Here is a 21,613-nt window from a genome sequence, read left to right on the forward strand (position 1 = left end):
ATTTGTTAGGTATATTGGTAAATTTCATGATAAACATTAGTAATTGGTAATCTGGTAAAAATGATGACTAACCTGCTATCACAAGTTAAAATTTACTGATGGTGTAAAAAAATATTTACACCGTCAGTGTAAAATAACTTAGATCTCATTATTGGCAAATGTTCTTGCTCTTAGCACAACCTTCTCGTAAAGTTCTTCATATTGTGATGCTGATGAATCCCAAAAAAAAAAAATCTATGCTCATGAGCAAGTACTTTCCAAGTCTCACCATTGCTCATGTAGTAGTTAATATGAAAGTAAGCCGTCGTTAAATCTCTAAACATAAAATTAACATTAATAAAGATCCAAGCATGAACCTATGTTGAGAGTTATTTTTTGAAAATAAGTATGATATATATTCTTGCATTGCCATTTTCCTCCACTTGTAAATCTTATATAAGAAACCAGTATCTTCACTTTTTTGTGAATAGAAACTTAAATAACAATGCTATTGACTCTTGCTTATATATATCTTGAGTAGTATATATAGGGAAGCATAAAACAAGATAACCTGCGTGGCTAACATAAACAACTTTGTTAAGGACTAATATAATAAAGTTTCAATCGCATTGATTTCCAATCATAAGCATGTAATATTAATTTCCCACAATTTATAAATCAAGTAGTAATAAATTTCATTTTTTGCTCAATTTATTTAGTGAAACACTAAACCATAGTTCTACATTGAATGGGCTATACTGATGGTATCTTTTACCCGCAGATAAAATCTGGAGAAATTCCCAATGGATACTGATAAGAGATATCGGATTGTAAGCTCAACAAATCACAGAATACAGTTCAAGCCACATATGAGGGGACAATATTGGATGGGTCCCTTTGGTAAACATCTTGGAAAATTGATGGACTAGAGATTGCCAAATGTGCATTAATTGCTACACACGGGATCTTGATACCCAATAACATCAAAGATATAGATATCACTAGATAAGGACTCTTTGCCTCTTATTCCTATAAAATATATGGTGAAGCCCTTGTAACTTCATCTCATCACAGCCAACTTCAACAATATTTCAAATCATCAAACACTTACTTTTCTCTTGATAAACTATGGCAGCTTCTGCAATGGCTCTTTCTTCCCCTTCTTTTGCTGGACAGGCAGTGAAACTTTCACCATCTGCCCCAGAAATTTCTGGAAATGGAAGGATCTCCATGAGAAAGGCTGTCGCTAAGCCTGCCGCATCTAGCAGCCCATGGTATGGTCCAGACCGTGTTAAGTACTTGGGCCCATTCTCCGGTGAGTCCCCAAGCTACTTGACCGGTGAATTCCCAGGTGACTACGGGTGGGACACCGCTGGACTTTCAGCTGACCCAGAAACCTTTGCCAAGAACCGTGAACTTGAGGTGATCCACTGCAGATGGGCTATGCTTGGTGCTCTTGGATGTGTCTTCCCCGAGCTCTTGGCTCGTAACGGTGTCAAGTTTGGTGAGGCCGTGTGGTTCAAGGCTGGATCCCAGATCTTTAGTGAGGGTGGACTTGACTACTTGGGCAACCCAAGCTTAGTCCATGCACAGAGCATTTTGGCCATCTGGGCTTGCCAAGTTGTCTTGATGGGAGCAGTTGAAGGTTACCGTGTTGCTGGTGGGCCACTTGGTGAAGTTGTCGACCCACTCTACCCTGGTGGCAGCTTTGACCCATTAGGCCTTGCTGATGATCCAGAGGCATTTGCTGAGCTCAAGGTAAAGGAGATTAAGAACGGCAGACTTGCAATGTTCTCTATGTTTGGATTCTTCGTTCAAGCCATTGTTACTGGAAAGGGTCCATTGGAGAACCTTGCTGACCACCTTGCAGACCCCGTTAACAACAACGCCTGGTCCTACGCCACAAACTTTGTCCCCGGAAAATGAAAACCTTAAAACATTCTCAAATTTCTGATTGTTTGATGACCGTGTAAAGCTGTTGTGTGCTACCTGACAATATAATGAAATTTTGTTTGTGTTTGAATGACTGTTCTGTACTGAGTTTCATTTTCCAAACCCATGAACCAAGCACTAATAGATTATACTAAAACAAACAAACAAAAAAGAACCCACGACCACTGCACATGTGAGTAACTAGCTAGAAAAACTGTGAGGCTGTTGAAAGCTTAAAGTTGAATTTACATCTAGAGCAGCTTCTTGAATTTAATGAATTCTCTTTAAAATCTATACAGGATCTCACTTACGTAAACAAGTTGACTACACTGTCTATGTTCTTGCTTAAAGCACTATGAAAAGTATAGACTAACAACATATTTCGCCCAAAAGAATATATTGTACTAACAACATATAAATTTATACACATTTGTAAACTGAGTTGCTCATTTTCTTGCCGGAAAAGCTTTGCAGATGGTTTGCCAATTCTGCCTTTCACCTATGATATACGATACGATGTTGTGCGTGCATTATACTATTGTTCATTAAAGGAGCAATTTCATCCCTTCGAGTCTCTAATTGCGAAATCACAATGTTCAGCCAAGTGGTTGTTCGCCCTGTTACCCTAGAGTGGATGCTATTGCCACACAATGATGGCATAGACAAGCAGCTAATAGATCAATGAATTAACAAATTGTGGTCAGAATGAGGTCAAGTACGACTTGCAGTTCGTGCTTTCAACACAGCCTTCTGGTAAAGTTCTTCATATTGTGAGGCTGATGAATCCCAACTAAAATCCATGCTCATGTCATTATGAACAAGTTCTTTCCATGTCTCAGCATTGTTCATGTAGTAGTTAAATGCACGTTCCAAGGCGTTGTTGAATCCCTGGTCATGAAACAGTGCAACATAAAACTTTTGATAGAGAACAATGCTTGATCGATACAAAGAACAATGGTTGATGCCGAGTCCAAACATTAATAATTTGCTAATGAGCTGCAAAACTGTACCAGAATCGAGTCCTGGACAACTTTTTACTAATGCTTTAGCCTCTTAGCCATTAAATTGAGGATACCTGTTCATCAGCAGTCACAAACGTAAATCCATTTCTAAACTGAACTGGGATTGTATCATCATCAACATCAAAAACACTGCAAACAGATTTGGATGGTTAACATTAATATGAAACAGTATAACCATGAATGCTGATTAATAAAGAAGTCCTGCTTTGTCGGATTGACGAACCTATCATTCAAGCCCCCTGTTTTCCTAGCAATTGGTATCGATCCATATCTCATTGCTATCATCTGCAGGAATAGAATTCGGATTCAAACATTAGATCCCCAATAATATTGAGTTAGTTTATAAGGCTTTTGATTTAATAGATTCAAGCAATTGTGGAATGACCTGAGTAAGGCCGCAAGGTTCAAAGATGGATGGGATGATAAGCATATCAGATGCTGCATAAATCAAATGGGAAAGAGCCTCATCATACTTCAATACCAACCGAGCATGTTCGTGATTTTGGAAACGGTTTCCAATCTCCTCAAACTCCCTCTGCACCAATATTGATGTATGAGTTGACAGAGTTCTAAACATTATGATAGGATGCACTAGGGTAGAGCAAACAGTGGAGGAATCCACAGTAAGTGCAAACAAGTTCACATGAATCATTTGACAAGATATATACATGGAAAACGATATAACATACTGTACTAAAGTTGAGACAAAAATATCATGGCAGAGATACATTATATTTCCGTCACATACAATTTTATTATCTTCCCATGATTAACAATGGAAGAGAAGCCACTAAAATAAAATATAACAAAACCCAAGCCTCTTCATCTCTGTCAGGGGAAATAAGAATCAAAATCAAGCTTCAGTTCATTTATTGTTCAAGTACCATAAGAAAGAATACAAGTACGAATAGGAAGATTTACCATAGTACATAGAAACCCCGAAATTTAAAGAAACCCCTGACCTTTAGCAAAAGAACGTTTCATCTCAAAGAAAAGACAAGCCAACCTTGTATAAGGAATGTAACTGTGACTGATGCCAACCTTTCTTGAAAAGTCAGAAAGAGGTGCTATAGGGTTTCCAAGTTTCAGGTGTCTCCATAAAGACAGGATTTCTGAGTTGACAATCACAGAGACAAAAAGATAGAACTGCTAGACTAGAAGGATTTGGTTGCTGAATTCTTCATTCTCATGTACACCCAACTAGAAGATCCAACATATAAAATTGAAAATCCAACAGGTTTCTTCACGTACAAGTGTGAATTCCCATTGACTAAACTGGAATGCGGAACCTTCTTTTTTCTTTCTTCTTTCCGTATTTCTCACTTTATAGATAAACAAAGTTTAAGAGCTTGAGCTAAAGAGACTTATCCTTGTGCTAAAATTTCAGCACAGTATATCACTTCTTTATCATCATTAAGACGTCATGATGATTGTATTTGCATATAGCAGATGCTGCAAAAGAAAAGGAAACCACTACCTGAATATGCGGCACTGGGCTAGAACCAAGAAGAACAAATTGACCTCCCAACTCCAAGGTCCTATATATGGCATGTCTAATAAGATGCACACCCTTTTGAGGAACCAGTCTTGTTATGCAACCAACCTGTAACCAAGCAATCTTATGTTAAGATATAAGTGATAGGCAAGTTCTTATCCAAAATGACAGAATAATCACAGCAACTCATAATGCAATGTCAATTAGTATATCCAGCCCAATTGATGTTCTTCTAAAATCATTCACTATTAATCCTCCAATATTGTGTTTGAAAATTTTAACATAACCTACGCCATATCTTTCTTGTTGTCTTTGCTTTTCAACTTCCGTTATAAGCAAAAAGTATAATTTATTATGGTCGATTAATACAACAAAATCAGTAGTGTATTGTCATCTAAATATTAGAAAAGATAAAATAAAAGCAGTGGGATGGCTCATGGAATCTAAACATCACGACTGTAATAACTCATGACATTCCAACATTTTCAGAGAACTTAGACTTGATTCAAGAGGTTTTTATTTGAAATGAAATGTTTCTCGAGTTAACTTTGATGAAATATTATCCCATGTTAACTAATTGAGTGGACAACTACACAAGCTACAATGAGTAGGAAGACCCACCAGCATGCTTTGCAACTCCAGAGAATGCATAGTCAGATTTTAAGGTTAGGCGGACTTCCAACTAATTTCAGTCACTGCACGTAATCTGTCTCACGTTCATGGACTCACTCAAAAATAAGCAGAGTCATCACTTAGTGCGTTTCTTTTTTTCTTCTGCAGAAAATTCACACTTGTGGATCGCTGAAAAAATGGTAGTGTCAGCAGCATTCACTTCCTTAAACATTTTATACCCACAAAGCCGAACTTGGAGTCCCTGAATTCCACTGGAATGCAAGCAGTTATTGCTATAGCAGGTAGATAATCCCTCTGCTACCCAATTTATGTGACACTTTCCTTTTTAATCTACCCCGAAAAGAATGACAAATTTCTCTTTTCCACAATTTAATCTTAGCATCCCAATTTTACCCTTAATGACATGACTTATCGGAACCCACTTGATATTAAAGTTTATAAGAAAATGAAAAGACATGTGGAACTCTCTCCACCACTCATTTAAATGGGTAATTTTGATACTTTTCATATATTTGGCTTACATGTCAGAAGTCTTCTTTGTTTCTTAAAATCGAGTCTACTCAAATACCTTCGTATAAAATGGGACGGAGGAAGTAATATTTTTGTAGTGAAACTCATAACTAAAAGGTCAGTCACAAACTAACTAAAAGATTGTGGTGTCGTGGCAGTATAATACTGAGATCATAATCATTTGCAGATAAACACAATTACTGAGATCATAACCATAACTTTTTTTTTTTTTAAAAAAAATGGAAATTCTTACCAATGGTCGTCTAATTTCAGAAGAAGAGAGCCCTAGAAGTCTTCTTAAAGCTTCTTTATTTTCTAATTTTCCCTCTATGTCACTGGCACTGTACTGGACCTTAAGAAAATTATCAGAAGCAGGATTCCAAGCATCAGTATCAATTCCATTCAGAATTCCAGCAAACTTCTTAGAGTGGGAGTTAATTGTTGCATGAAGTCCTTTTCCTCCCTGTCCATCATAAATGAAAATTTACTGAGAGGCAGAAATTCATCAAGCAAGGTGTAAAGTGATGATTGTAATAGAAAGAGGAAAAGGATTGTCTAAACATGATAACTGTCAAATTGTCTTCAGTGCTTTCTTGGTACTAAAGATTATCAAAGTAACTTTTTTCCTCGCCCAGTAGGACGGGATTATTTACTTGAACCATGCACAAGTGATGTTTATTATCATCTTGAAAATTGGATCATTCTACAGACTCAATGATCATCATCGTCTATCATATGAAATAAAGCCTAGAACTCAAATGCATGTGCACTCAATTATGAAAACTTGATACTTCCCTCCAAACCACCTTTGGACTAGTCAGATCTCAAATAAGTTTGATCGAGTCAAATATCAGGTGTACTACCAATAAGTTTCAAGGTCTTTAAATTTTTTTGTCAAAAGTAGAAAATTGTACCATCTTGAAAATATTTGGGCCATTTGGATAACTTAAATCATCGATGAAGACCCAAAGACATGATCATTGGACCTTCTATAGTTCTATAAAATCAAGGATGTCTTGAGTCGCTTGTTTACAGAGGACAATAGATTTCATATCAATCCTTGAAGTCAATAGGGGAATATTCAGCCTCTTTAAGACCAGAAAGACAAGGAAAGAATATTGAAGAAGGAAAATAAGACATATATCTCGAGACTCTTTGGCAACAACAGATCTTCTTTTGTATGAAGATGGGCAACAACAGGTCAGTTCAGGCCCTGCAGAAACTATAGTTCGAAAGTCCCGTTTAAGTTGCATTTCAAACAAACCTATTGTGTCTCACTAGAGAAACCTATACTTAAGTATAAGATAAAAAAGAAAAGACTGCATGCTGCACGAAAACAGAAGGTGCTTAGGGAAATGATTTTCATACCTGGGAGGTGCGGACCTCTTGAGCATAAGTTGGTGAAACTGTGGTAACAATGTTAGAAAACACAATTGCACCCTGGACCAAGAAAGAACCAACATCCACTGCATATTAAAAAAGTTGAAATGGAAGGAAAGGAACCACCAAGATCCGTTATAACAACTTATCATCGGAAAACTTACCTTCACAGGATTTATTCTATCATTTGCTGAATTATCCTGCATCCTATCTGGTCTGTTCAAGTGATAAACATCAAGACCGCAAGACGTTAATTCTGATGCTGGTGCAGTCCCTTGATACTCAAAATTATGGCATGTAAAGCAAATCCTCGCTGAGTCCAATCCTTTTGGCACATATAGATCCCAATAAAGTGGTGCCTTCATGAAATAATAGAATCCTGAATGTATGAAAAATAGGAGCTTAAACGTAAAGCTTAAATGGAATCCATCTTACAACAAAAGCTGTTTGCCAATCATGGCAATGGATTATATCTGGTCTCTTTTCAGCCTGAAGTAGTAACTCAAGTGCAACCCTGCTAAAGAATGAAAATCGTTTGAAATCATCGTGCTCCCCATAAAGTTGTCCTCTCCCGAAGAATTTACCAGGATGCTGAGGCTCAATGAAATAGACAGGAAGGCCTGAAAAATTTTAAAAAAAAAAAAAATGATATAGCCAAGCCCAAACGCAAAAGTTGTAACAAAGAAATGGACCCTTGTGGACCGTAAATACTATTGACCTTCAACAGTGCCCGTCCAGATCTTATTTTTGTATAACTGACCGTCAAAGTATGACTCAACCACCACATCTAAGACCTGTAGAAGCATAATCATTTACGTGATGTAAAATCATAATAGGCTACTACGATGATGATCGGAATGTTAACTTTTAAGCATACCTTCATGTCTTTAATTGACTCATACTGCATACAGTCATATTTAGGAAGAACAATTTCCACAAGGTGTCCTTTCTTCTGCAGAGCCTTGCCAAGACCTGTCACCACATCCCCTAGACCACCTACCTATGAGACAATTAAGAAACTCCTCTTAGATAAATTTAAACATTTAAAATGCCTTCAATGCAGTTGTTGCTTGATTTTGAGTATATAAGTACATAGTTGCTTAATTTACCAAAACATTATCTTGACAGCTCATTATAATTAAATAAGACAAATAGTATTAGTATCTTACAACAGAATGTGCAACTTTCAGAGGGACTAAGTGGGGGGAGAACAAATAAAAGAAAGACACGAGATCCTAACAGTAGAAATACTGGTTGTGAGACCAGCTATCATTTGTAGCCTACTTTGCTACACTTGTCCTATACAAACATTTTTTTGAGAAAAAGTAAGTATACACTTTTACCAAGCAAACATTAGCACCAGGCTACCAGCCACATAACCTTTTTATGGATTAGGTGCATATACGATAAGGAGAAAACAAATCCGTCATAGTTAATCATAATAATTGCCTTCATCTTTCAATCCAGGTACTATTATCTTAATTATTTTTAGTAACTTATCTTTCCTCCCTTTATAAATTGATGCAAGGAGAAAACAAATTCGTCCTAAAGACAGAACATAACCAATAATGTGTTCTAAGAAATTCTTACACAAATAAATATAGCTCAAGATTCATTTTCTTCATCAAATAGAGGACCAAAATCCACAGAGGTGAGCTATTATTACCTTGGCAACTGGCGCAATCTCGGCTGCAATATGGATAACATGCAGTCCTGGACTGTTGTTTGACCAGAAAAGAAACTGCAAGTTATATCCTTAAACTAGGAATATTCTCATGTGGATTATTAAAACCAGACATACCGTGTTGGAGATGACGTAAATCTAAGAAATGCTGCCATAATTTCACGTTCATTATTTTCCTTGCATGACAAATATGCATGACAGATACGTCCATCTCTCTTCCAGACCAGTTCTCTTAACAACTTCGCGTCATCCTTTGAGATTTTCTTTTCCATAGACCAACCGTCAATCATCAACAACAACCGACTCCAAAATTCCAAAGGCATATCATTTACAGGTTCATCTACTCTTTTTTTAGTTTCCTCTTTCAAATTATCAAGTGTATCTTGAAACTCCTTGACAGAATCCTGATACAGCTGGACATAAGATTGTATCTCTTCATCAGACCTCTGAAGGCGGTCATCAAGAAGTTTTATCTTTTGCTGCATTTGTTCATTATACTGCTGCAACTTTTCAGATGAAAGCTTATAGATGCTAGCCTCTTCAAGAGATTCTTCAAGCCTATCAACTTTTTTTCGTAGCTCTTGGTTTTGCTGTAGCACTGATATTGCTTGATCTGCTTGTTTGGTTGCCTTAGCTAGCAACTCTTGCAAGTGTTCCACCTTTTCATATAAACTATTGCACTCAGATTTCAGGGCAGAGAGCTCGGGAATATCTTCCTGAGATGCAGCTAATTTAAATTCCAACTCACTTATAGAAGATTCAAGAACTGATCGTTCTTTCTCTAGCATTAAAATGCGTTCATCTGTTTCCTTGACATTACTAAGCTCTGATTTCACTGCTTGAAGATCCTGCTTCAACAATATATTTTCTTTCCTTAAGGAATCAAATTCCTCACTCAGTGAATTAACAGAATCAGTGTGTGAAAGATGAACTGAATTATTCACATGAAGCACATTATCATCACTGCTTCTGCTGCTAGACAATTCATTTTTCAGCTTTTCCAACTGGTCTTCTAGAAGTTCCACATGCATTTTTTCTTGGGCAGCAACTCTGAGCCGTGCATCAGTTTCTGCAAGCTTTTTTTCTAAAATGTTGATCTCTCCATGCAAATCCTCATTCTCTCCAAGAATTTTTTGAAGATCTTCCAATGCACGAACACGAGCTTCATTGAGTAGATGAATATCTACAGATGTTATTCAGAAGGTAATGAAGTTACACAGCAATCATTTTGATTTTGATGAATTCACACAAACTTTCCGAGAAAACCATGAAATAGCAAAAAGATTGAACTTAAAGAATGAAAACCAGAACTGTCTTACTCTTTTCCGCATTTCTTATCATGCCAATTAAATCCTGAAGATGAGCACTTGAAGGTTGTCCCTCTTCAATTGAGTTGACAGACTGTTTCAATCACGAGGTATTCAATTTATGATCCCAAGTAATTTGCACCATTAGGATAAAGTGAACAAAAGAGACAAATAGAAAAGACATCACTACCTAAAGAGTACATATGAAACAAGAATCTTTCCAACTTCTTCATTAACGAGGAACAAAATGACAAAGACCATTAGGTGGAGCTTATTTCTGAGGATGTATGGCATGCATCAAACGTCTGTCGATTTGCTAACTTTCTGCTCCGAACACGACAATAAATTAGATGTTATTTGATGTAAACTAAGTTGTTAGGTCCATAAACACTGATGATAGATCAGGTTCCACATTTACGTAAATGGTATGGTAGAGATCATAGGTCAGTAGAAAATGTAAGGGAAGTATTGGTAGATTGCAAAAGACAAGAAGCAAAGAGAGGTGAATGAAAATTATTCTCCTGCACTAAGTATATTGATTGGCACGAAAGCTCAAAGGCCTATATACTCAGCAGAAAGAAATACAGCATGAAGGTTTGAAGGGGCATTTGGCTTTCTTTGGTTTATTTTTGGGGAATGTTTTAGCATACTAGTTAAACCATTTTAGGAACTCCGTTTTTCTTACAGTATTTATTGGTGTACGGAAACCATAACTCTAGTGTATACGCTTATTAAATATGAAAACATTAGGCAATCTCTTTATCTAATGGAAGCTCCCACCGCATATAGTTCATAGTTCATAGTTCATACTTCATACTTCATAATATGAATTCTGATACATAAAAAGGGCACAAGGTACAGCAATTTAGTCTAAATGCTAAAAGGCGCTTAGTGATTTGTCAAGGGCCATAATAAGGGCATGCTCTCCTCAAGGCACTCTTTGCTGCATGCCTGAGATTTTCATATAGCTTTAACAGGGTACTAGATTTCTGAAAAGCTCCACTCGGAGAATTCAATGAAGGGGGTCATTTGGATGACGCATTTGAAAACCCTTATTCAACATATATACAGTAAATAATGACTACAAGTATCTCATTGTCAATTTCTCAAAGAGCATACCAAATAACTGATCTCATCGGAACTTTCAGCTACTGTCGAAGTGTCAACATTTTCTTTGATTGAGATTTCCTGATTTGAACTTGATAGGCTTTGTTTGGACATATTTCCCGTATTGGAATCAACATCATCACTTGACTGAAGATCAACATTTGGTGGGCGTTCAATATTTATCTTCTTGGTTTGTTGTCTCTTGTTCTGCAAACTGGAAATTTCAGAGCATAGTCAATTAATGCAGCAGGAGCTAGAAAAGAAGATCAATTTTGTGTTCCAAACAATGTTGATCTACTCGACTTATAGAACTTGATTTTTCACCAAGCTATTTAAGTAAAGTTCCAGCTAATAAATTGTAGAATATCCTTATTTGTCTTTTGCAGTCCCAAGTTCCAACAATCATTATTAAATCAATCATAAATGTTTTCTCCATCCCCCAATTAAAATTTTATTTTTCTTCCTTGCTATAAAGACTACCATGATGAAATGTCACTTTCTTCATCATCAGCGCTATGTTTCCATATGCACATTACCTAAGCTAAAATTTGAAACCAAGTTCTGTTCCTTGTTATTTCTTTTCTCTATCATCCACTGAACTTGCCAAATACGAGCAAATTAATATCCAGGAAAGACAATGAATAGAGGAAAGAAAGAAGTCCCTTTATAAAAAAAAAAAATGAATAGAGGAAAGAAAGAAGTCTGAAGCTTCCGAGAGAAAATTTGAGAGGCACTAAAACTCCGATTTAAAAGACCTGGAATTCTATGTTGACAGATGCTTTACAGGAATAGAATTAAAGGCGGGAGTTCATCATTGAATATTAGGGTATTAATTTACCCTCTATACAAAATTATATAAATACTGGAAGTCTCACATCTTTTGTGGAAGTTTGATCAGCTTTTTCTTACTTTTCGAGACACATCATCCCTTCACTAACTTCTGGATGAAGTTTAACGTCAATATGCGCTCTATGGAACATAGTTCTAAGCTGTAGACATGAAGAATAGGTCCTTTTGTTCTATATTTAAAGCAATAAACTATAGAAACTTATCTCGAATACTACAATGATTCCGTGCCTAATCAAGGAAAATTAAAATAGAGCATAATGCACAATAAAGTACCGGTCCATGTACTTTTCCCAATAATATGAGAATGGACATGTATCACATTAACCAGAAGTTAATCACTTAAAAACCATCTTAAACGAAACTCTGCTCAACATTCAGAGCTTCAACGACAAATCCATCTCAATGATAATGTCTAGATACTCATTCGAAACAATATATTCAAATCACAGAACCAACTTCTGCTAACAGAAACTAACGCAAATGATTCTCGGCAACTCAAAGCTACTCAACTACTCATCCCGGAAGCATTTCAAATAAACCACTAAACCTAATTTAAAACAGGAAAAAACAAAAGGGAAAAAGAAAAACTAGAAGCATTTTGCACAACACAAAACCTCAAAAAACAATAAAACAACTACTATGAAAGCAACCGACTCTCCGTAACTCTCCATTAATCAAAAACACCAAAACCTAATTAAACAACTCAATAATTTTTTTTTAAAAAAAAAAAGTAGAATCAGTATTATTTTTTCACATATAAACCTCAAATCACTCAACGAAACCAGCTCTAATGTTTCAGAAATGCAATCAACTGATCCTTACCAAATCTATACTAGTCGATTTTCCAGGAAAGGAAAGAAAAGAAAAATAAACTAGAAGCATTTGCCACAACGCAAAACCTCAAATAACAATAAACCAGTAGAATCAGTATTTTGTTCACATATAAACCTCAAATCATCCAGCTCAAAATATTTCAGAAATGTAATCAGCTGTTCCATACCAAATGTGATTTTGCAGAAAAGGAAATGTAATCAGCTGTTCCAGTATTTCTCCTCAAATCAGTAAACGAAACCAGTTGAAAATATATCAGAAATGCAATCAGCTGATCCTTACCAAATCTACACTATTAAATTCATCTCGAAATGGAATACCTGAAGTTGCGGCGCCGGCGCATTTTGCCTGAAGCAGGAAGCAATCGTTGAGAAGGAAGTGGATAGAATCGTACATTTACTCCAGTACACCACTGTTGATTCGGTAAGCAGTTTGAGACCTTCATCTCCATCTATAGGTATGCTCACCTGAAAGAAACGAACAAACCAACCGACTCCTGAACAACTATTTGGGTGTGTGTGTGTGTGTGTGTGTTAATTAAACTGCACACATATCCTCTTTTAATTTTTCTCTGAAAAAAGTGCACATATGTACGGACTCGGGCGGAAAAAGAGAGGAAAATATCTTGGACTTGGGAAAAGACGATGATTCACTGTGCTACGGTCCAGGACAAGAGTTTTTCAGTTTGAAAGGTGGTTTGTTTGGAGGGATTAAGTGAGTTATCCCACTGAAAAACAATTGGGAATAAAAAATACTTAAGTAGTAGTATATGTTTTTCTATTAACGGTATAGACTAAACACTTGATCATCTAACTCATATAAATAGTGGGACAGGTATAATCTTAGAATTATAATTCAAGATAACACCTCTAGCTTCTGAGTTAATTGCCTAGATGGTTACCTAATTTAGAAAATTTCCTATAAAAGTCACTTTTGTTTTATTTAGGACTATAAAGTCATTCAAGTATCATTATTTTCCTTAAAAAGTACCTAAACACCTTAAAAGTCTCCTTCTGTCTTAATTGGCATGCCACGACATTTTAGCCCCATATTTTTGAAATAATACTTATTTAACTCATCGAATTCATAGGAGTATTTTATATCCAAACAAATATGACCCGGTTAAAAAGCGACAAAGGAACATACTAGCACGTAATCTAAATGAATTAGAATTAAAAGATGATTTTTTTAAATCTATAGATAAGTTTAAAAATTAAAATTAAAATATAAAAAAAATTGAGTTACTATAGAGCTTTAGTTTAATATATTGCTAGATATTAACATGACAAGTTGGAATATCTATAGCATAACATGAAATAAATTAAGATTATATTTACATTTCATATAAGACTAATAATATAATATTTTGAAACAAGTATTATAGTAATGAAAATTCTATACCTTTTGGATGAGAAATAAAAAGACTTCGATGGTATGGAATGGAAATGCCAAAAATTGCACACTACATATTTAAGAATAAATAAATAGCTAAAAATAAAGAGGAAAAATTTACACTAAATTTATTTTTTTAAATATACAATTTAACTAGCTTTTTTAGAAGTTAAACTGACATGAATGTAATCGTTGTGTTATTTGTGTAATTCTATTTTAATGTGAAAAGAATATGTTGCTTAATGTGGAAAAAATATGCTATTCAAAAAAACTTGAATTTGAATAGAAAAATTAAATAACTTGAATTGTAATTTAAATTAAAAGATAATATATTTGAATCGAGATTTAAAAAAAAAAATGAAAAAGTGGCATAATAAAAAGTATGATTTGATTCTTCTGCCACATTTTAACCGGATCATATTTAATTGGGTATAAAATATGAATTTGGCTAAATGAATTTGATGAATTAAATATGTCTATTATTAAAAAAAATAAAAAAATAAAAAGGGTTTTAGTGACATGGCATGCCAACTGGGAGAGAATGAGGCTTTTGAGGTGTTTAGGTACTTTTTGAGAAAATTAGTGATACATCAGTGACCTTATTGTCCTAAATGAAACAAAAATGATTTTTGTAGGAAATTTTCTAAACTTGGGTGACCATCCAATGAATTAACTCCTCGCTTCTTCTAAAATATGCATAAGTCTCCCTCTCTTTTCAGTGACTGCACATATTTTCTATCAAGATCTCAGTCTTTTCAGTCAATTTTTCTTCTCTTCGGAACTCGGAAGCTCTCCAATCATCGTCCTCAGGTATGTTAATTAATTTTGCATCAGTGGTGAATTTTGAGCTACATATTGCCTATATAAAAGTTCTTGTTTTTTCAAACTTGATAAACCATAGTGTTCATAAAGTTCTAGGGTTTTTTTAAACTTTTTGGAACTTTAGCCTTTTTTTGTCGAAATATGTGTTATTTCTACTTATTTTGCTTGTTTTATCGTGTTGTTCTGTTTTTGTTTTTGCAAATTCATCTTGATCTATTACTAGACTTGAAACTTTAGCCTTTTTTTTCTCGAAATATGTGTTATTTCTACTTATGTTACTTGTTCCGATACTGCTTTTTATGTTTCTACAAATTTATCATGGTCAATTACTAGACTTGTCGTCTATTATTATTATTTTTATATTGTGGTTGGTCAACACCATTCTATTATTTTTATATAGATCACAAAAAATGGTAAGAAGAGAGGAGAAAGTCCTTGAAGATAATGATCCACCATGCCACTCTACAAAAGAAAATGACGAGAAGGATTCAGGCTCGACCACAACCAGGGGCGGATCCACCCTTTGGGGTGGGGCTGGCGTGGCACCCCCTAGATTGATAAATTTTTGATATACCTATGTTGCAATTTGCTTAAGCTAGGTTAAATATTTGATCCTGTCACCCCCAGTCGCAAATTAGATAAAGTTGTCATTGTTGGTAGACACAAATTTGAATCTATCTTGAACATTTCCAACTCTTGTTTTTCTTTGTGCTTTTTAGTTCCTTTGTACCAATAATTCCCTTTTCGGTTCTCCTAATTTTCTATTTATCTTTTTATTATTTATATTGTATTTCCTCTATTCTATTATTTTATCCGTGATCTCGAGCGAGAACACACAAATAGTAACTTCAAAATCCCTTAAATTAGCATTTTTCTTAATCTCAAATCTGTGAGTATTTAAATCGAAAAACTTGGGTCTCAATGGGAATTTTGGATTGAGATCAAAATTCAATTTATTTTTATTTTTTATAATTTCTTTTGTTTATTACTCCCTCCGTCCATGTTTACTTATCTATATTTGACTTGGGACACTCTTAATAAGCAATAAATAAAATGAGAAATGAATTGAAATACTTAATAATAAGGGTCAAATAGGGATAAAATGGTAAATTATGTCTTGGTTTTTCAAACTATACAACTTACAAGTAAAAGTGGACATATATTTTTAGCATAGTGGACAAATAAAAATGGATGGAGGGAGTGTATTATAAAAAATTATACTATTCTATAATTGTTAAATTCAATTTAAATCACTTTACTACTTAAATTGTGATGGAAATTTCACAAGCATTGCTTAGAAAAATATGAAATTTATGATTTATTTTTGAGAACTTGTAGTTTATCTAATTCTACATTTACTTATGGGGTGTAATTACCTATTGAGGAGTTTTTCTATTATTTTTCTTATTTTGATTGGTGTAGTTCTCTTATTGAAGATGTTATTTTACTTGTGCAAGTTCATTTTTTAACATACATAAAAGATGCAAATCCCTTGGTGAAAATGTTGATTTAACCTTGTTGTTAATGGATGCGATTCCTTATTTAAGATGTTAATTATGTTTGTTTCTTGATTTTTGAGATGTAATTTTCATATTTGCAAATAAAAAAAGGCTTATTAAGTTGATCCGAATAAACTAAAAAGAGATGGACCCGACCTAACACGTTCCTAACAAGATGTACATTAAAGAAAATTATGACACCCAGCACCTTCAAATCCTAGATTCGCCTCTGACCACAACGCAATCACCACCACCAACTTACTCCTCTTGAGAAATGACATGGAGTGTCTCTTCACGAAACTCGGAGATGATATGCGGCGGATGGAAATATACATCCGCAATTTTAATTTATATCATCAACAACTATAGGATAGATTTAAACCTAAATTTAATATCGAGATAATCTAGTTAGTCGTTCAAACCGACAAAAGTGAAGTGCTTAAAATGGACTACTCCCTCCGTTCCCTCAAGAATTTTCTTTTCTATAGAAACTTGAAATTAATCTTATCTAAATCCGATCCTGAACTTGTGGTTAGAGCCTTAAGGGGTATTTGCTTAAGGAAAATGGAAGTACTATGGTGTACGAGGGTGTAGGATAAGCTATTCCATTGCATGGTCAAATAGGGAAGATCGGAATTGGATAGGTGGGTCCGAGCAACAAAAGTCGGTCCAGAAAAAGACTTAAGCGCCTGCTTGGATGGGCTTATGCCTATAAGCTGCAAATAGTTTATAAGCTAAAAAAAATAAGCTGAGTAATCTTAACTTTTTTTTTTTTTGGCTTATAAGCTGTAAGCTGTTTTAGATAAGCTAAGTCAAATGAGCCTAATTATTTTTTTGAGTTTATTTTAAGCACAAAATGACTTTAAGCTGGTCAGCCAAATACTCAAAAAAGCTGAAAATAGCTTATAAGCAACTTATAAGCCAATCCAGGCTATTAATCATTCAGTTGAGAGTGCATTTCTATTCGCACATGGCCTTGACGTATCGTCGTAATTTGATTTACTTATATATTTATTTCTTTTTGTTTATTTATTCTTCTTTTTGGGCTCTAAATATAGACTAACTGCATTATACTCGATATAGGCGCTGCGCTTCCCATGTTCACAATAAATTAGTACGTAATTCTTGCCTCTAAATGCAATCTAGCAAAAGGAGCAGAATCAAATTCATAAAATATTCTATTCTTCAATTACATTGCCTAAATAAATTAATTAACAAAAAAATGATAAGGAAGCTCTTCCTGTTATAAATATCCTAAATAGTGGATATCCATTAAGTTATAAATATCCCAAAATATCCCAAAATATCTCAAAATATCTCATGTCCTGTTGCTCCTATAAATAGGATGCACAGATGCAATGTTGAAAGAGCAGAAGTAATATAATCTGATATCTCTCTACATATTCTCTCTACATATTTCTTCTGTGTATTTACTTCATAGTTTTTATTTTATAACACGTTATCAGCACGAGTCTCAACCATCTTGAGCAAATACTTTGAAAGCCTCGAAGTTGCTGAAGGCCTTATGCCAATATTCTACTGGAAGGTTAGTTCTCAAATATGAATTGATTAAATGAGTTTATATCCGTGAACATCAGAAGTGGTAATATTTTTACGGGTTTATTGTGTTTATGATTGAAGATGTGTTAGAGAAAAATTCTCCACATTATATGTATGCCTCGATTTGCTCCTGAAGTAGCAATATATTAAAAGAGGCTATAAGCTATCACGATTTGATATGCTTAAGGCGCGTTCAGATAATTATGTTTTATTCCTGAAGAATTAAAACTTTTGATAAATGTTATAAATATAAACGTGCATTTGATTGTGAAAATATCATGATCCATCTCCAAAAGAGATAGAATAATTGAGAAGAAATATTCTTAATATTATATGCTTTACTCTTAAAGTACTAAACTCATAAATTTGCACCTAGAGTAGCAAACTTTGAACTCTACTCCCGAAGTAGTAGAACTTTGAGCTCTACTCACAAAATAGTAAGACTCTGAATTCTACTCCAGAAGTAGTAAGACTCTGAATTTTACTCCTGAAGTAGTAAGGCTTTTAATTTTACTCCTGAAATAGTACAACTCTGAAATCTACTCCCGAAGTAGTAGAATTCAGAAATTTACTCCTGAATTAGTCAACCTTTAAACTTTACTCCCGAAGTGGTAAAACTTGAAACTTTACTCCCGAAGCAGTAAAACTCTGAAACTTTACTCCTGAAGCAGAAAGAATTACCAAAATATATGAGAAATACTCCGAAGCAATGTCTTCTTGTGTTTGAGCAAAATAACGAGCTATTGATAAGCGTCGTATTTCAAGCACATTTAAATAATCAGGTTTCATTTCCCGAAGTGAATGAATAAATACCACAACTTATCTCCTGGAGGGATAAAATACAACGAATGTAGATGTTATATTCTGGTGGTATGAAATTCAGACATTGCTACATGTACCTGTCGTACGTCGAAACATATTTCTAAGGCAAAAGGAAGTAGAGTAGAATGCTTTCTCCTATAACCACATTAATATATTATGGTTAGTTGTTATTGATTTCATTGAAGGAAATAACAATTAATGTATTTCTTTATGAAGGATTTGATTATTATGTGTTTGAGCTTAGATACAAAATACTCAGTTAATGATGAATCTCCCTGAAGGAGATGTTTGAAATATTGAAGTTTAGAATTCAATGTTTATTTCGTGACACCAGTAGTGTCGAAATTTGCTTTCATGGTACCAGAAGTATTTAAGAAATATTTGGTAATAGAAATTAACGATCAAAGGCTCCAGAAGAGCTAATTATTTATTTACAAGTATCATGACACTAGCGGTGTCCAAATAATATATGATTATGGTGAACAAATTGATGTCTCTCGAAGAGCTTATATATGATAGTACCCTTCATCTCAGATCATAATTATTTCAATCGGAAAATAAATTATAGTAAACTTGAAGTTTACTAGTGAGAAAAATGGTCATCATATTGAGACTACAGATGATTGGAAGATTGAATATCTCCAACTTATTACGGGTAGGGTCACGTGTGTAAAGCGTTACCCGAGCATGATGAGATCGCATGTCACAATAAACCAGAAGTTTTGACATAAAATTTCATGCAATAGTAAACCAGAAGTTTATTAAAAGAAATAGCACTCGTCATAGTAAACTTGAAGTTTACGGGTACAAATAATTTTATCAGTTGACAAGATCATTTTTATCGTCCTGATTTAAATCTGATGTGCTAATTGAGTATTAAAAAACATATTGAAGAACTAGAAGATTCTTCAAGAATTTGTTTGTGTTGCTTGTTCTCATGATAAGTTGATTACACCAGCTAATGTTGGGACTGAATCCCCAAAATTCTGAAAAATATAAAAGGTGAATGTGGGCCCCTTCACCTGCAATGTGATGTCTTAAATAGATGCATCTATTTAAGACAGTCACATGTATGTTTATTGTCAACTGGCAGTTTGACATTTACAAAGTTGCTTGCTCAAAATAATTGAGTTGGAAGCACATTTTTCAAAATATGTAATCAAGACAATCATCTTGATAATGCTGGTTTATATCTAAGTTGGTTTGGCATTGGATGCCTCCATAATACAGCTAAACCATTGCTTATGAGAACAGAGTTTCAGATGTTGGTATGAGATATGATATATTGCATACACCAGCACTTGTATGCTTCAGATCAATAAATTTTGATAAATTCTCCCCTCATATTTGGTTCAGGGTCAGGAACTAGATATTTTCATCTTTTAGCATTTGATGTGCAGTACATGATTAATGGATATACCATGATGCACACAGATGGATTTTCCCAAAGAAAATGGGGACATATGTCACTAAAATAAGGGGGAGAGAATAAGCAGCTAAGAAATATGTTGTGAATTATCATCAGTATGATCCCCAGATAATTCAAGTCAAATGCTGGAAGCATTTGCTGACCCAACTATTTCATATTTCATCTGCATAATGCTCTTAATGTCCCTGAAGGACAAAGTCTACAGCGTGCATGGAGCATGGTAGACCAATCGGTTCCAAATATAATAATCCTTGAAAAAGGGAGGAGCAAATGATCATAATAAGGAGGCAATGTGCTCTTGAAGAGCTACGACATAACACTTCATAAACCTTATGGGAGGTTCAGGTACCTGAAAATAATGAAGTGATGAGATCTCAGTAAGTTATGTCGAATTGCGAACCGATACAACATGATATCTTGTCGACAATATACAATATAGCGCGCAATATTGTATAAGGTTGTGAGGATTTGATTTCTACGTCTCTTAAAGCATGTTGACGTAGAATTATTACCAAGTAAAATGATGCATCTTGGTAAACATTAGGGCCAGCAGTCCAAACAACAGAAGATGTCACATTATGTATACTGATGGATGCTGTCACGGCCCTATGTGGCTTACTTGATGAAATTTATATGAAAATTCCTGAAGGATATAAAATGCCTGAAGCATTTGGTTTAAAGTCTCGGGAAATATATTCAATCAGATTACAAAGATCATTATATGGTTTAAAACAATCAGGGCGTATGTGGTATAATCGCCTAAGTGAGTACTTGATAAATGAAGGATATACAAATGATATCATTTGTCCATGTGTTTTTTAAGAAAACAAAATCAGGGTTCATTATACTTGCTGTTTATGTTGATGACATAAACCTCATTGGAACTCCAGAAGAGCTCCAAAAGGCGATTGAATATTTAAAGAAAGAATTTGAGATGAAAGATCTCGGACAGACAAAACTCTGTCTTGGTCTGCAAATTGAACATTTCGCAAAAGGGATCTTTATCCATCAATCTGCCTATACTGAGAAAGTTCTAAATCAGTTTTACATGGACAATTCGCATCCTTTAAGTACTCATATGGTTGTTCGCTCACTTGAAGTGAGCAAAGATCCGTTCCAACCTCAGGAAGAAAACGAAGAGCTACTTGGTCCTGAAGTACCATATCTTAGTGCAATAGGTGCACTTATGTATCTTGCTAATGCTACAAGACCTGACATAGCATTTTCTGTTAATTTGCTAGCAAGATATAGCTCTTCTCCTACACGGAGGCATTGGAACGGGATTAAGCATATATTGCGATATCTAAAGGGAACTAGCGATATGGGTCTATTTTATACTAACAAAGGTAGTACAGATCTT

General features: G+C 34.6%; 2 protein-coding genes across 3 annotated transcripts; one reads left to right on the forward strand and one right to left on the reverse strand.

Moving 5' to 3' along the window:
* The first annotated feature begins 1,024 nt into the window (after window positions 1-1,024).
* Window positions 1,025-2,002, forward strand: LOC132622082 (chlorophyll a-b binding protein 21, chloroplastic). Its single transcript, XM_060336608.1, has one exon. The coding sequence runs from the start codon at window positions 1,108-1,110 to the stop codon at window positions 1,903-1,905; it is 798 nt and encodes a 265-aa protein (XP_060192591.1). The 5' UTR covers window positions 1,025-1,107; the 3' UTR covers window positions 1,906-2,002.
* A 148-nt stretch (window positions 2,003-2,150) lies between these two features.
* LOC132622080 (probable starch synthase 4, chloroplastic/amyloplastic) lies at window positions 2,151-13,467 on the reverse strand. 2 transcript variants are annotated; one of them, XM_060336607.1, is made up of 16 exons: window positions 13,050-13,464; window positions 11,062-11,263; window positions 9,955-10,036; window positions 8,753-9,818; window positions 8,618-8,669; window positions 7,829-7,951; window positions 7,670-7,745; window positions 7,387-7,571; window positions 7,116-7,310; window positions 6,940-7,011; window positions 5,825-6,034; window positions 4,411-4,536; window positions 3,319-3,468; window positions 3,157-3,218; window positions 2,987-3,062; window positions 2,151-2,799 (listed from the first exon to the last, which is right to left on the reverse strand). In XM_060336607.1, the coding sequence occupies exons 1-16, from the start codon at window positions 13,178-13,180 to the stop codon at window positions 2,623-2,625; spliced, it is 2,985 nt and encodes a 994-aa protein (XP_060192590.1). In that variant the 5' UTR covers window positions 13,181-13,464; the 3' UTR covers window positions 2,151-2,622. The 2 variants fall into 2 exon arrangements, 1 of the variants encoding a protein (XP_060192590.1); XR_009575806.1 differs by lacking the exons at window positions 2,151-2,799; window positions 2,987-3,062; window positions 3,157-3,218; window positions 3,319-3,468 and adding an exon at window positions 5,050-5,229 and having other exon boundaries at window positions 13,050-13,467.
* Window positions 13,468-21,613: the final 8,146 nt, after the last annotated feature.

Source organism: Lycium barbarum, chromosome 12 (assembly GCF_019175385.1).
Source record: "Lycium barbarum isolate Lr01 chromosome 12, ASM1917538v2, whole genome shotgun sequence".
In the NCBI taxonomy this organism is placed as follows: domain Eukaryota; kingdom Viridiplantae; phylum Streptophyta; class Magnoliopsida; order Solanales; family Solanaceae; genus Lycium; species Lycium barbarum.

Excerpts from the sequence above, each read along its gene's own strand:
- LOC132622082 (XM_060336608.1), top strand. The coding sequence starts at position 1,108 with ATGGCAGCTTCTGCAATGGCTCTTTCTTCCCCTTCTTTTGCTGGACAG.
- LOC132622080 (XM_060336607.1), bottom strand. The coding sequence starts at position 13,180 with ATGGAGATGAAGGTCTCAAACTGCTTACCGAATCAACAGTGGTGTACT. Across the intron at positions 11,264-13,049 it reads CGCCGGCGCCGCAACTTCAG|TTTGCAGAACAAGAGACAAC; the intron begins GTATTCCATTTC and ends TGAAATTTCCAG. Across the intron at positions 8,670-8,752 it reads TTTACGTCATCTCCAACACG|TCCAGGACTGCATGTTATCC; the intron begins GTATGTCTGGTT and ends GTCAAACAACAG.